Source organism: Centropristis striata, chromosome 10, assembly GCF_030273125.1.
Source record: "Centropristis striata isolate RG_2023a ecotype Rhode Island chromosome 10, C.striata_1.0, whole genome shotgun sequence".
NCBI classification, from domain to species: Eukaryota; Metazoa; Chordata; class Actinopteri; order Perciformes; family Serranidae; genus Centropristis; species Centropristis striata.
In genome coordinates, this window is record NC_081526.1 from 31937160 (window position 1) to 31953172 (window position 16013).

The window sequence follows — 16013 nt, forward strand, 5'->3', positions numbered from 1 at the left end:
TATAATTTGTTTGGATAAATATAATGATAACAAAAAAATAGCTCATAAGAGTTTAATTTAAGAGCTGATTTCTAGCCATTTTCCATGATTTTCTTAATAATAACCAAAATCATTATCAAGAAAACCATGGAAAATGGCTAAATATCAGCTATTTTTGTCTTTTTCCATGACATGTATATGTGTGTGTGTACTATAAAACAAAAATAATACATCAGCATAAACAAGAAGAAAATGATGGACTTACTCTGTCACCTTTGGGCCCAGGGGGACCGGAGATGCCTCTCTCTCCTGGCATTCCCTGGAGACCTGGAGGACCGACGTCACCAAGGACACCAGTAGGACCAGGACTGCCCTTCACGTGGCAAACAAATATCACTGTTAGCTGGTTTACAAGCATGAAACCTGTATCGGCTTATCGAAAGTACCTTAGAAACAGTGTATAAGAGCCTGGTGGAAAGTATTTTGTCATTTAATATGATCATGTGGTACGGAAACATAAATATTATTGTGTATATATATATATATATATATATATATATATATATATTATTATCAGAAATAAACTGCAGAAAATAGTGAACATGGCCTCTAAGATTTTAGGGAAGCCACGGAAACATTTGAGCTCTTTATGATGAATTAATTAGAAGTAAAGCTGAGAAGATAATTAATGACTCCTCCCATCCCATGTACTGTGAATTTGAGCTTTTACCTTCGGCGATGCGGTTTAGGCTACCGATGGCAAGGAAGAACCTCTACAAAAACTCCTTTGTCCCAGAAGCTGTCAACGCTATAAATAAAACCATAATGTGGTAGCTATTTACCCTGTTTACTTCTGTTTTTTACTTTTACTTTTTTGTTTTTTTTCCCCTTTGCTGAGGGTTTCCCACAGCAGGTACTCTGAATGAGGCAGTAAACTTGATTTGTACTGTGGTGTGCTTTTATGGAATTTTGTACTTGAATGGGTGATGTGTGAAGTACAGTTATTGCTGTAGGCCATTTTATATTTTTCTATCCTTGAAATGTTTTTTCTTTATTGTTTTACTATTTATTCTGTTGTTTTGAGACATGTCTATGGTGAAACCAAAGAGGAATTTCCACTCAGTGGATAATAAAGTTTTCGTATTGGTACATTCATATTGTCAATCATTATCTTGTACATTGTTTCCTATTGTTTGTCTCTGTGCATGCTGGTGTAATACTGATGTGGAAAAAAACAGCTTTCTGTCACTTCTGAATGTAAAACAAACACAAATAGACAAGAGTACTGCTGGAATAATCAGCCTCGGATTCCGTGTGCACATTCAAGGACCTCTTGTCGTGATTCACAAATTTTGAAAACCGATTTGACTGACTGCTCTGTTTTACAACGTCACTGACTGACTGCCGACTCCTCACTGGTACAGGACAGTTTGGAAATGTTCCCAACAGGGATGACAGATGTGGCGGCCACATTATTGTTGGCAGATTTGTTGACATTTTCACTTTGGAGTTGACATTTTCCATCGTGTTTAGGAATTGATCCGATGCAGATTTTGCATGCAAAGGTCCTACAGTTGTGGTTTAAATCATTCAATCAAACATTACAGCTGTGTGTCAGCCAGCTGCTGAAAAAGCCTTTGTCGTTTGACTCATGAATGATGGTGGACAACTTTTTGGTCAATATAACAACAAAAATGTCCTTTTAAAATTTTGCTAAACTAATTTTTACCATCAATTAGGATACAAACTAGCTCTACCTTGTCCTGTTGCCTTGTTGTACACACCTCTACTGAGTGCACTTTTCTATTTTTTCTATCTTTTTAGTTCACCTTCACTGTACCATTCTACTGTGCCAACCATCAGGCTATTTAACTCTCTAATATGTCATTTTAGTTTCACACATAAATCAGGTAACTTCTTTGACTCTGACAGTGATTTGAATGGTTCTGCACCCAACAGTACTCTCCTTGAACTATTATATGTTTGAAAATATTCTGCTGTAACATAAAGTTTGGGTTTCTGTACAGTACCTTTGGCCCATCTGGACCAGGTGCTCCTGGGATACCCTTAGGTCCCTGCAGACCAGTTGCACCCAGCTCTCCTCTCTCTCCAGGAATGCCTCGCTCTCCCTGAGGAATAAAAAGCAGCAGCTTCAGTTTGAGGTATTCAACTTCACCACGCATCTGAATAATGCACAACAGTGAAATTCACTTACCCTTGGTCCAATTTGTCCCACAGCACCCAGCTCTCCAGGAATACCCTGAAGGAAACAACCAATGGTATTATTTATGTTGAGTTTACAGTGAAACCTGGTTACTATCAAGCTCTTAATATGGAAATTCAGATGATTGAATGGATGGAGAGCGACATTAAAGATCATCAATTAGCACAAAAGAGCAATAAAAGCTTCTGTCACACTCACTTGGTCACCTGGTTTTCCAGATTCTCCAGGAGGGCCTTGATTTCCAGGCAAACCCTATAAACACAAGACAGCAATAATCATTGTTTATACCACCATGTTTCTCACATCTACAGTCTCAAAGTGAGGTCATTTACATTTTCTCACGTCTTACTACCAACCAAAAACAATTACCCACCTGGAATCCATTCACACCTGGAGGTCCCTGCTCTCCTCTGTCTCCTGCGACACCCTGGGAGAGGGAACAGTGATGTCTAAGTCATTTGTGATAGCCATAAAAATAAAATAAGTTATGCAACCAAAGAGGAAAGCATATACTTACATTAGGGCCTGGGGGGCCAGCAGGGCCAACCTCTCCATCTTTGCCAGGAGGACCCTGAAGACAAGGTGACAATCAGCATCCTGCCCATCACACATGTGGCGTGTAACAATGTGTTAAATGTACAGGTGGATCTCAATAAATTAGAAAATCGTGGAAAAGTCCATTTCCAGTAGCTCAAGTCAACTAGTCAACTAGATGGATATACTATTCAGAGGCCAACATTTCCGTATTAAACCAAAAAGAAATTGAATTGGTCATTAAATTAAAACACTAAAATTATAAACATTAAAATTGGTCTTTTAGCACTGAATGTTAGGTCTTCATTAAATGTAAGCCATACTCATTATAATTAGAAGAAATTAAATAAATGAAGACATGAAATGTTTCATTCTGTGTGTAATGGATCTATATATGTCTATGTCTATATCTATATGTGTTATTTCCGCTTTTTTAATTGAATAACTGACATAAACTTTTCTATGATATTATTATTATAAACAATTTATTGAAAGGCACCTGCAAATGTGAGGCTGAAGTATAAATACACAACAGACAGATCTATAAAAAACCTGCAAATGTTTTAGTGTCCATTCAACATTTTTCATTCAGAAACACTACTCACCCTTTGACCTGCCACTCCTGCAGATCCTTGTTCACCTGCCTTTCCTTGGTCACCCTTTGAGTGTAAAAAGACATGTTTTGTGTCAGAACAGGAGATAAAGAGACTGGCCTGAGTGACTATTAATACATTGTGTGGAGTGACTCCGCAGCCTTACACTGAAGCCTTTGGGGCCCGGCCCTCCCATGATTCCTGCAGGCCCTCTGTTTCCAATGGACCCTGCGGGGCCTGGACGACCATCTTCACCTGGGGCACCCTGAACAAAGAAAAATCCAACTTTACTCAGTCATTTTCTTTAATTCATCATAAGCTAAAAGCCAACTTTGATGTCTAATTGTGTGTGATTGAGCACTTTAACCTACCAATGGTCCTGGCTTTCCCTCTGCTCCCTGGACTCCAGGTGTACCAGTAAGACCCTTTGAGGAAAGAAATTTAAACATATGAGCAATGGAGATGTGAGATACAGACAAGCATAGTAAATGCAATAATATAGTAGATCAAAACTGGAATGCCAAGCTCTTCAGTGTTACCCTTGCACCTGGTAGACCAGGTTCTCCGGGACGCCCAGGGTCTCCTACAGTAGCTTTTGGCCCTGGTGGGCCGGATGTTCCGCGATCTCCTTGAGCACCCTTTAGAAAGAAAATTATGGTCAACATATGTTGCCTCAATTGTTTGAATCATTACTATAATATATAGTTGCAGACAATGATATACCTTAGGTCCAGGCAACCCATCAGCACCAGGGAATCCTCTGTTGCCAGGAGATCCCTGAAAAACAGATCAGGAGTTAGATTCTACATCATGTTTATACCTTTATTCTTACGCAACAGATGGGAAATAATAGTATATAACCAGGTCAATGGAGCACACAAATTCTGTACTCGTGCTCCTAAAGATGTTCCCCAAACAGGTTCCCAATGGACCTTTCCTGTTTAGGGTTTATTTATTTTATGCCGGTCCAGTCAAGTTCTATTGCTGCACCCGAACATTGTCATGGGCAGTGGTGAAAAAAGTATTAATATCCTTTACTTAAGTAAAAGTACTAATATCACACTGCAAAATAACTCCATGACAAGTTAAAGTCCTGCATGCAAAACCTTACTTAAGTAAAAGTACAAAAGTATCAGCATTAAAATGTACTTAAATATCAAAAGTAAAAGTACTCGTTATGCAGAATGAACCTACTCAGATTGTTTTATATATATTTATTAGATTATTTATATTGATGCATTTATTTAAGCAGTATTTAAATCTTATAAAGATAGGGCTCATTTAACTACTTAATATTCTGTTATGGGGTTTAATTTAAAAAAAAAAAATCTAATCACTTTAAAATGATCATATTTTTCATGTTAAATCTAAAAAAAGTAACTAAATCTGTCAGCAAAATGTAGTGGAGTAAAAGTACAATATTTGCCTCAAAGTGTAGTGGAGTAGAAGTATAAAGTTACATCAAATGGAAATACTCAAGTAAAGTATAAGTAGCTCAAAATTGTACAGTACTTAGTTACATTCCATCATTGGTCATTGGAGGTTGTTCTATGCTGCTGCTACTACTACTACTACCATAATATCCACTAAAGAAATTGAGTATATATTAGTATAATTGAGTAAAATTGACTTCAATAATAATATCCAATTCAGAGTATTGAAGACCTCATGTTCTTGGCATTGCTGGGGATCCTTGATTTGCCGTTACAGCAGTCTAGATGATTATAAGACTGATTCAAATGTAGCAGATTTGTCAGCTAAATGTTCATACAATGAACTCTATTTCAGTATAGTATATAATAATTGGGTTTCATGACTAGTAAGGCTGTTCTTCTGGTTTCAGAATGATGAAGACAGTTGTAGAACAATTAGACACAAAATAGGACAAAGGCTCTACAGGAAGGTCTTTTTCCTTGGCAACTAACACATTGTAGCAAATAATAAACTGATTTTTAGGCACTGTATTATGTTAAATTCCTTGAAAAATGCTGCTGTAAATGGGAAAACTCTATCTGGTAATGCCTCCGGACTAACAGTACCAGGCCCTGCAAGAGTATGAGCCCCCAAACAGAGCGGGGACAGCTACTGTTGATTCATCTTTTTCACTGGCTTTTTTTGTGCAGGGTCATTGAGAGGCAGCCCCAGACCTGTCTTGCTGTGAATTAACACTTCTAACCACTTGGCATTTTCACGAGTCAATATATTCACTGCATAAATGTAAACTTTTCCAATTTCATGCACTAATTACCAGAAGTGACTCATTGCCTCCCTAATCCCCTCCCCCCCTGAAAGTGATTACTTTTCTCTCTCTCATTTACTGAGCTGACCCTGGCCTCTGCTCTGACTGACAAATATGCTGACTCACTCTCTCTCCAACAGGACCAGGAGGGCCAAGAGATCCGGAGTCTCCACGGGGTCCTCGCTTTCCTTCTTCACCCTGAGGTCCAAGCACTCCCTGGGAGCCTGGCGGACCCTAGAAGGTGACATGCAAACATGAATTTTGGTTATTTTTAAGCATGAATTCCTATTTTACTCACATATGAATTCTATGTCTCTTGAGCAGAATTAAAAGCTAGTTGATTATGTAGATGTATGAACGCTTACAGGTTCTCCTTTGGGTCCAGCCTCTCCTTTGAATCCTGCTACACCAACATCTCCCTGTAACACAAAAATACAAGCATTTGAATCTCCTATAAGTCAAGCAGTAACCCCAGTTATTTTTGGAATTAAAAAAGATTCCAGCAATAAAAAGCAAGAATCTTAAAAACTTAAAGCCAGCCTACCAGTGTTCCTTTGATACCAGGCTGACCAGTGCTTCCCCGGGGTCCTGGGGGGCCATGGGGTCCAGCGTGGCCACCGGGACCTTGTGGACCAAGGTTACCCTGTGAAGAGTAAGCCATGTTATATGTGACCTTTGTATCATATATAGTGAATAACTTATTTTAAAGAAAATAACTGTACATACCACTGGTCCTTTGGCACCCGGGCCACCATCCGTACCCATGGGTCCCTTTACACACAACATGTCTCCAATTAGATCATTAAAGGAGTGCACTGAGCAGCATGTTAAGTATAGTGATAACTTCCTCATGATGAGCTGTGTGTGATATGTAAGTAATGTAAAAAAAAATCACCGTCAGGCCAATTGGTCCAGCTCTGCCCAGATGACCGGTCTCTCCTCTCTGTCCCTGTGGGCCCTCTGGACCCCGGACTCCTGTGGGGCCAGGTTGTCCCTGTGGAGGATAATCACCAAGTAAATACACAGAAATGTGACATTGGTACAGTTGAAAATGTACTGATAGTTTGGTCTATATACAGTACATGACTCAAACACAAACAGATGATGCTAGTAGGTGATTTAATAGCAAATAGTAAAGAGACAACTTGGGCTAAATAATTGATTAATTAGAAACCAATCATTCTCTTCCTATTAGAAAGTCATTAAAACAGCGTATAAGCATTGGGATACAACTAATGGAGGAGTGTTTTACAGTTCTTACCTTCATTCCTGGGGTTCCTGGATATCCAGGTGGACCACTGAGACCCAAGGGACCCTGTTAACCAACAACAATGACAATAAAGCAGGTGATAAACTGTTTCCATTCCTTTTCTACACAAATCCACTATGTACAACTAAGATGTTCAATAAAGTCTACAGTAAATCCACAATGATAAGACCCCAGACCTTATTAAAAAAAAGTGGATGTAGCCACCATGATGTGTTTGTGGACTACTGATTTGATGGCTTTAGTTTGGCATTTTGGCCGTTGCATCTTAGTTTGTTGAAGCCAGAAGAGACCCTATTTGGATGAAGTTGGGTCTGACTGAAATCCTGAGCACAATATGGACACTGACCCACATTGTGAACTTGACTCCACCTTTAAATAAAATTTAAATGTACACAGTGCCATGGATACACATTGCAACACCTCTATACTGACTGACAGGTCAACAAGCATAATGTACTTTTTTGTCCATTACTTAATTTAGCAATACTTGTAGTTTGGACCATAAACTCCTGAGAAAAATGTTTACTGAGGTCAAAATCAAGTGAGAGGTAGGGCCATTTTTTCATAGAGTTCTATATATTCTGAATTGTTTTTGCAGCCAGTGGAGTCGCCCCCTGCTGGCCATTAGAAATAATGCAGGTCTAAGTCACTTCTACATTGCCTCCACTTTCCAAACCTGGAGGTTATATCCTCTTCTTTTATATAGTCGATGGATAAAACACTGACTGAAGCTGACTCACCATTGGACCAGGCTTTCCGACGTTACCAGGTGATCCACGTTTACCCTAAAAGACATAAATCTTATCACTCTGACTCATAAATCACAGATATACTAGAGCACTACCTTTGTAAGTGCCCTGTACAGACAGCTGCCACTGAAAAAACAATTAATACATATATCAGTACAGTAGTAGAACTACTGGTTCTGAAATAGTGTGATAAAAATGTATGAGCATGGTAGCAGATGCTTCTGATGCATCTGGATATGATCCTTACTGCTATACCGCCTGGTCCTGAGCGTCCCCTCTCCCCTGGCATCCCAGCAGGACCCTGTTAAACACAGACAGTGATAAATTACAGCTGCTTTCTATTCAATGCACAAGTTTAAAGTTATTAAGTTCAGAGGGTTATTTACAGTAGACTGGATATAGCCTTGCCTCTCTCAAGATAAGAGCAGACAGCAAATTCAGAACAGTGTCTGTACTGCAGGCCATTTAGACTCATACTCATATCATTTGTATAGGCTGCTCCAGGAGTGTCAGACCTCCTTAAAAAAGAAAGCATTAGAACAAAACTTACCATGGGTCCAGGTCCTCCCATTGGACCAGATGGCCCTGTGGCACCCTACAAAACCACAGAAAAAGTACTTATTTAGTATTATGATAAAACTGCTACGTGGCAAGATGTTTTCCAGGCCTTTTAGCAAGGAAGGTAATTTATATAGTAATTAAAGACACAGGATGTAATCAACAAATAATTGGCTTTGTTGATGTCAGGAAGTACGGTGGGATCCTGAGACTCAGGCAGAAACAATGTTCAAGAACAAGGTAATGTGTTATAGTTTTATATGTTTATTCCAGCTACATCATTTCACTAAGCAAATTGCAGCAAAAAACATGAACTTCAATCTGTTATATGTGATCAAATCAATTATACTTATGATTGTGTTGAATGTTGTTGAAACGCTATAACGTAATCGTACACATCAGCTTGGGCACTTGCCATAGTAGCACATTGTAGCTAACTGGATCAATATTGAAATATCATATCAATAATTAGGTACCTGTTACTTTAACTGTGTTACAAAATTGCAGCAGTTAATGAAAAAAATGATGCTGTGTAGCAGAAAATATGCTGTATTATTGTTACTGAGTATAATTCTATGATATAGTGATTTATAGTTACTCTCTAATATATCATCTTGTGTTCCCTTGTTTCCTTGTAAGTTAGAGTAACTAGGGGGGTAAAGGTTATATATTGTCATTGACAGGCAAGGGATGAGCTGACCAAAAGAAATTTCCTTAAAGAAAATGACAGTGTTCTGGGTTTAAAGGTTGTTGGAAAAATATGGGATAATGTAAGTACACAACTTAATAAAATCGATATATTACAGCGGTCTAATTGTTTTTCTACATTTTAATGTATAAATGTTAATTCAAACTAGGTTTTTACTGAGGGAATTACAATTTTAAAAAAAAAACTTTTCTATTTTTATATTAAGTCATTCATACCTTGGATCCAACAGCTCCAGTTTCACCTTTTTGCCCAATGATTCCACCATGGCCCTGTCACCAATAACACAAGAAAGGAAACAACTGTTACCAAATGCATGGACATGTGTTCTTTAGTATCATGAAGGAGCTAAAGTAGTGACATACATCCAGCTAAACAAGAGGCTTTATATAAATACTCAGACAGTCTGTACTCACTCTGTGACCCTTTAGTCCAGGAGGCCCGGGTGTACCTGGAAATCCTCTGGCTCCCTGAAAAATGTGACATTGAACAGCATTGTCAGCCACATCTATTGAGAGTGCACTAACAACAACATCTTGGGATATTATCCTGTGTGATTTGAATAATGCCAGTTGGAGGTATAGAGCTTACTTGTGATCCAGGGAATCCAACTTCTCCATTATTTCCTGCTTTGCCTGGTTCTCCCTGTGTGAGGACAAGATGTTTATACGTTACAAACTTATTTTGTAGCAATAAGTTTAGTTGTAAAAGTGGAAGAAATACCATGAAATCACACATCAGACTGTGTACTGTGCTAGGCTGCAGAGCTGGAGCCTGTTGTAGGGTTTTTGAATTACTTACTTAGCAGGATGTTTGGAGACACACACACTTTCATTATGACATGGTTCACAACACAGTTACAGTCACAGTCACATAGTCTTTTATTTTATTCTTACTAGCCCATGAAAGGAAAACACAGAAAATGACTTTGAAAATGTATCTGAATGAAAGGGAGACTTTCCCTCTATAATATGTAATTATCACAACACTTTTTGTCTCCCCTTGTATCCCCCTTGTATCTCCAACAATCTTCCACTTCACATAATTATGGATGCAGCCACGCATGAGAAAGATTATAGATCTACACTCAACCTTTGTCTAACTTTCTAACTGATTACAGCCTCACTGTAGCTGAATACAGAGGATTACAGTACTGTAAGTGTATCAGAAATGTTGAGTGAGTGCTGGTGGGGTGCCGTTCTTTTATGTCGGATTTCCACTGGGTTGTACGGTACAGATCTACTCAACCTGACTCACTCCTTTACATTTTCAATTAGCAAAAGTTCAGTTCAGTTCAGTTCAAAATGTTTGTTTCTAGCTAAAACTTTTAGATTAAAGCATATCAAATGATTATTTTAGCACTCTATGTCAACCAGAAATGACAAGTTGGCTATTTATCCACATTCTACTACAACACAAGTTACATAGAGTCAAATGCTTTACCTTAACTTACAGAAATGTAGTAAGCCTAACTGACTTTGGCTATATAGTGACCAATAGCACTGCATAAGCTAACATAAAATATACTTTTCAGGAGTTTCAAGGTCGCAGTTTTCTCCGTTGTAACTGCTGATTTCTCACGTCTGTTTTCACTTTTGTCCTCTTAAAAGTTCAGTTTTTCAATTTTATCAGATTTTTAAAACTTAGTTATTGTTTTTTTCCTTGTTGGTAGTGCATTTCACTACGCAGCAGCTTTACACACTTTTTCTGCTATTTTCTAACAGATAGAATTGACAATTTAATACAAAGTCAATGGAGAGAGGTGGATTGTTTCCTGTCCTGTGGGGGCGGGGCTTAAGTGAGATCTGTCTCTAACCTGTTCAAACCTGCGTTTAAATAGCCATGTGACTACACTTAAAGTGATCAATAGTGACCTCAATTCTTTAGTTTTTCATGACCAATACTTTTTTTCACCATATTATTAACACAGTGTCACATTGAAGGTTATGTCACTGTAGTTTCACTTGGTGTTGTTCTGACGATCAGCTGAGAGTTTTGTATACACTAAGAGAGTGCTATCAGCATTCAAAAACAAAATAGAGAAACTAACTTGGTACGAAAAAGTAACTTAAGTCAAGTCGAGCTGAAGCAGGCAGTGGAACTAAGGCATTAGACATACATTAAGCTGATGTAGTTTTCCATAAGATACAACGTGATATTGTCCCCGAACTGACTTACATCTTCACCTGGTTTCCCTGGAGGTCCCTCAGGTCCCCTTTGTCCAGATGGACCCTGAAAAACATCACATTCAGAGTGTAAACATCGAGTAACAACCCATACATTGGGGCGGCTGTGGCTCGGTTGATAGAGTGGTTGCCCATTGATCAGAGGGTCGGTGGTTCGATCCCTGACCATGGCAGCCTACATGTCGAAGTATCCTTGAGCAAGATACTGAACCCCAAATTGCAAATCGGTTTGTGAATGAATTCCCAATGGTGGCAGGTGACACCGTGTAGGGTAGCCTCTGCCACCAGTATGAATGTGTGTGTGAATGGGTGAATGAGCGCAGTCTGTAGTGTAAAGCGATTTGAGTGGCCGCAAAGTGACTAGAAAAGCGCTATGGTGAAACATCATTTGTGCAGGTCAATCAAATAAGGTACATCAAATAAGTGCAGGTCCATTTACCATTTACCATACAATGTATTCAGGCAGAGTCAGCTGTGGCTTAACAGTAGTGGCAAAAACCAGAACAAGTTTACTGGTGATTTGACAATATTATACACAAATTCCACAGAACAAGGATGTTTTACCATATGTCCTGGATCGCCGACATCTCCAGGAGGTCCTTGAGGTCCAGCTTGACCCTAAATAGGGGAAGAAACAACCAAGCATTAAAAAGACAAACGAAAACAACATGAAACGACATTTAAGTATTATGAGTGTTTACTGCACTGTGACATGTGATGTTGTGGACTTACAGGTGAGCCGCTTGGACCAGGAGGGCCTCTTGCTCCAGCCTCTCCCTAAAACAAACAAAACTCAAAATCAAATGATGAACCGAATTCAGACTAAAGCACATAAAATGACAGACTAAATTAAATGGGCTCCTTTGGGTTTGAGCATGAGAACAATACATGGGAGTGCTGAACTGATTAAAAGTCTCTGACACACTCAAATATGGATACATTTTTAATGAAGAAACTCTACAAATACAAGCATAGGCTAACAGAAGTCAATGTTAAATGTAGCTCATTGTCCGTGTTAAACTTTTCCTCTGCTTCATGGTGATGGAATTAGAAGCATGGATGGATTGTAAAAGTCTTCCAAAGTGGTGTGCTTGTTTACTTGCTAATTAAAATGTTTCATGTACTTTCTAATTAAAAGCGTCTCCATGTGAAGTCATTAGATGACAGGCTATAAAACAAGATGGTTCATGTTCTTTTTGGGGCTGAGTAATAAATCAAATATCACTTTTTTTTTTTTTTTAAATGAGCCAGTTATGGCTTTAGTTGTTCTCCACAACTCGAGTTTCGAAGTGGATATTTCATTGGTGCTTAACTATTTATTAATTTTTTATGTGGTGGGAAGATCCAAAATTCCAGTGACAGTTTTTTTCATGAATAAAGGAAAACTCCAACGTATCCATTGTGTTTTTACTCATCATGAGAAGTTCTATTTAAATTACAAAGGTTGTATGATGCTGTACAACTCCAGAGGCAGTGTACTAGATCTCCAACCTAAAAGACATAATAGACTGTCAATACCACCCATAACCACAGATATGAGTGTCTCGTGACTCCTGGATCAGAACATAATATATGCTACAAAACCACTTAGCTAGGTTTAGGATTAAAAACCTCATGGTTAGGTGTTATAAAATATAGTTTAAACAGTTAATATATGCATGTAAATGCCAGAAGTGAAGTCGTTACGAGAATGACGTGAGCCACGGAAGTTACTTAAAATAGCTGGATTCACAAATCGTGAGCCACGGCAGTTATGTAAAAAGTCATTTACTTTGGGACAATGAAGTCCCCCGTCTGTTTGACCCATCCACCTCCCATCCTTCCTACCTCTAGTGTGAAATCAACCATTTAAAAGCATCACTGTCAATCACTAATACTACAACAGCAAGCTGGTAGCAGAGGACAGTCAAAAACGTAAATATGAGTCATACTTTGCTGCCTGTAGAAAAACACCTTATTCTGTCGTTTTTGAAGGGAGACCAGTTGTAATACATAATGTTGTGATGTGATCAGGATTTCACTGCAATGGGTGTGTTTACCAGACAGGGAGGAGTTAGTAATAATGCATCAGTTTGTATGATGGGAGATATTTGGCTTCTACTGCACCAATTCTGACCAGCTGTTTTTCTGAAAAGGGTTCTCTTAAGCTCCCTAACTTTATGGAATTGCAATACTAAATTGTTGGAGTATCATGACAATATGTCAAATGAGGTCAACTCAAAATTACAAAATGGATTAAAAATGCTTTAGTATATAATGCACTGTATGACATCCTCTGTCCTTACAGCCTTGATTACAATCTGTTAAATAAGTGTTGCCAACTCTGTTCCTGAGAGCTGTTCTTAATTGCCCCTCTGCCAAGGCTACAAGCTGAAAAAAGGGTTTTTCCAATACAAGAGTTGCATTACACTGCTCTTTGGTTGATTATTGTAGTAACCATTGACAGATTAGAAGTCCTCTTACCCTCGAGCCAGTCAACATGCCTTGAGGTCCTTGTTTTCCATCCAACACCCCGGCCATCTGAGATCCCATGCCCTGCAGATAAAAACTGTTGTTTAAACACTATGTATTTGCCTTTCATCAGTATTACGACTGATACAAATGATATACAACAAAACACACAGGAAGGTAGAATGATAGTATATTATTGTTCCTTACGTACATAAAATGAGTATTGTCTGCACTCTTTGTCAAAGTCAGCTTTATTGTCAATTTCTTCACATGTAGCAGACATACATAGTTATCAAAATTATGTTTCTTACTATCCCACGGTTAACAAAGGACAAGACATTTCTAACACTTAAAGTAAACAGTGAAGTAAAGTGCACAGCACAACCAATAGAGACAATAAGTAAAGTGCATAATAGATAAAGACATTTAAAACTAAACAATAAGAAAATAGGAGGTCATAGTGTAGAAGTAGCAGCAAAGTTATGTATAAGTTAAAAGTTGTAATGGTACACAAGACAGTCAATATTAGCATTATTATTGTGTAGGTCTTTCTGTAGGTTTCTGCTGATTTACAGCGGTGGGTGACGACGACATTACAACAGAGTGTAAAGTGTTGGATTCATGTTGAATTCCTTTGAGCTAATCCGTCTTGTTTTTAATCTAACTGTGCATGTCAGCACATGCATGTACTGTAAGTGTACATGTGTGTGTTTGCAGTATGTGAGAGCCAATCACACTGCAAAAAAAGAAATGTTGGGTGAACTCAAAATTTCAAGGCAACAAACTTCGATAAAATTTTAAGTTGGACAATTAAACTAAATCTTTTAAGTTTTGTTTTTGAGTTTGCTCAACTCTGAATTTCTCTGGCACGATTGTAACGCCGCTATGAAATGTCAGCTAATGTTGTGACCACAATTTTGAGTTAGCATTGATACGCTAATGGCTACTCTTGTAGCTGTAACAAGCAGCGCCGCTAGCATCAGTTAGCCGCTAGCTTTCGCTAATGAGTTAGCAGAACCGATTGTCCCTTGTTTTGAACCCCAACTTAAAGATATAAGTAACAACAATTCACAAACTTGTTTTTGAGCAGACAACTGGCATCCTTTGTTGTGCTAACATACATTATTGCCCTAAATGTCAGTAATTTATATTTCCAAGTTTTACCAAATTAAATCACTGTTTTAGGCCAAAAAATACAAGTTGGCTTTTTTGCAGTGCAGTGCACAACTCACCCCTGGGTGTGTTGGATGTCCTGGAGGTCCTGGTTCACCAGGCTGACCTGGAACACCAGGCTCACCATCATAACCCGCAGAGCCCCGCAGTCCCTGTTGAGTAAAAAGAGAGAGGTGCTGATTCACTCCTTTGATTTTGTAACAACACTCAGTCTGATATTGATTCATTACTTTGTGACTGTGGAAAACATTTGGGTACACTTGTATTTAGAGGTTGTATTCATATAGTTATTTTCCATGAAATATAGATTGATCAATCGATCAGGGCAGCTTTGGCGGCCATGTCCAGTTGGACCTGTCGTTACAGTTTGATACAAATGATGCAGCTTAATATAGTGTTTGTTTATGAGCCATGAGCTGTGAAGCGCTACAGTATGAGACCATTGGTCATGTACTAATAAATCACCCTCACAGCGCTGCCCTCCACTCGATTGTTACTCCACCAAGAGGGGCACATTCATTCATCACCCTGCTGCAGTTTTGCTTGCAGAGCACATTATACATCAACTTGGCATATTACATTATATTTTGACAGTAAGTCTCTTGCCCTTGAACCAAAGAAGTATATATATATATTTCTATGTATATACTTCAGGATTTTTTTTAACACTAAAGGGGAGTAATAAGGTATGGAAGCCAAGTTTCAACAATAAAAGAGAAAAAGAAAAAGAAAGTTAAAATGTAGCCCCTCTGATGGAAAAGAAAATATCTTGTAAGTCATTAAAGTGAGAAACTTTGTCAAAATAATGACTTAGCACCTCAAAAATAATGACTTTGATAATAATGACTTAATATCTCAAAATAATGAGAACTTCAAATTAAGGACTTTGTCTCTCAAAATAAGCTTGTATTTTAAAAGAATGAGATTATGTTTCCCAAAATGACTCAGTATGTTAAAATAAAAACTTTAGTATGACTTAGTATCTCAAAATTAGTTAAATATCTCAAACGTATTAGTTATCTTTCAAAATAACGACTTAGTGTGTAAAAAAAAATCACTTTAGCGTCTCAAAATAATGATATAGTACCTGAATATAGTGACTTAGTGTCTCAAACTTTTGAGTCATCTTTCAAAATAATATCTTTAACATCACTTTACTATAAAATAATAAAAATAAAAATATAAAAAATAACTTAAAGACTTGCTTATCTCAAAATAATGTTTAGTATCTGGAATTAAAATTACTTGATATAATGACAAACTCTTCCAAAAAATGACTTCCTTTTCTTTATATAATGACTTTTCAAACTCTATTTGATTATCTAACCTCAAAATAATGAATGAGTATCAT

The 16013-nt window shown here is 37.9% G+C and overlaps 1 protein-coding gene across 1 annotated transcript in view; it reads right to left on the minus strand.

Annotated features, from left to right (window-relative positions):
• col5a2a (collagen, type V, alpha 2a) overlaps positions 1-16013 on the minus strand; it is a 57470-nt gene that overhangs the window by 14164 nt on the left and 27293 nt on the right. Inside the window, exons 7-34 of the mRNA XM_059343091.1 lie at positions 14722-14814; positions 13502-13573; positions 11771-11815; positions 11603-11656; positions 11031-11084; positions 9444-9497; positions 9269-9322; positions 9071-9124; positions 8139-8183; positions 7836-7889; positions 7580-7624; positions 6831-6884; positions 6465-6563; positions 6296-6340; positions 6114-6212; positions 5935-5988; positions 5696-5803; positions 4054-4107; positions 3870-3968; positions 3702-3755; positions 3497-3595; positions 3343-3396; positions 2721-2774; positions 2577-2630; positions 2402-2455; positions 2195-2239; positions 2010-2108; positions 245-352 (exon numbers count right to left, since the gene is read on the minus strand). Of these exons, the coding sequence (XP_059199074.1) occupies positions 245-352; positions 2010-2108; positions 2195-2239; positions 2402-2455; positions 2577-2630; positions 2721-2774; positions 3343-3396; positions 3497-3595; positions 3702-3755; positions 3870-3968; positions 4054-4107; positions 5696-5803; positions 5935-5988; positions 6114-6212; positions 6296-6340; positions 6465-6563; positions 6831-6884; positions 7580-7624; positions 7836-7889; positions 8139-8183; positions 9071-9124; positions 9269-9322; positions 9444-9497; positions 11031-11084; positions 11603-11656; positions 11771-11815; positions 13502-13573; positions 14722-14814 (1857 nt within the window). The remainder of the gene's footprint in view (positions 1-244; positions 353-2009; positions 2109-2194; positions 2240-2401; positions 2456-2576; positions 2631-2720; positions 2775-3342; positions 3397-3496; positions 3596-3701; positions 3756-3869; positions 3969-4053; positions 4108-5695; positions 5804-5934; positions 5989-6113; positions 6213-6295; positions 6341-6464; positions 6564-6830; positions 6885-7579; positions 7625-7835; positions 7890-8138; positions 8184-9070; positions 9125-9268; positions 9323-9443; positions 9498-11030; positions 11085-11602; positions 11657-11770; positions 11816-13501; positions 13574-14721; positions 14815-16013) is intronic.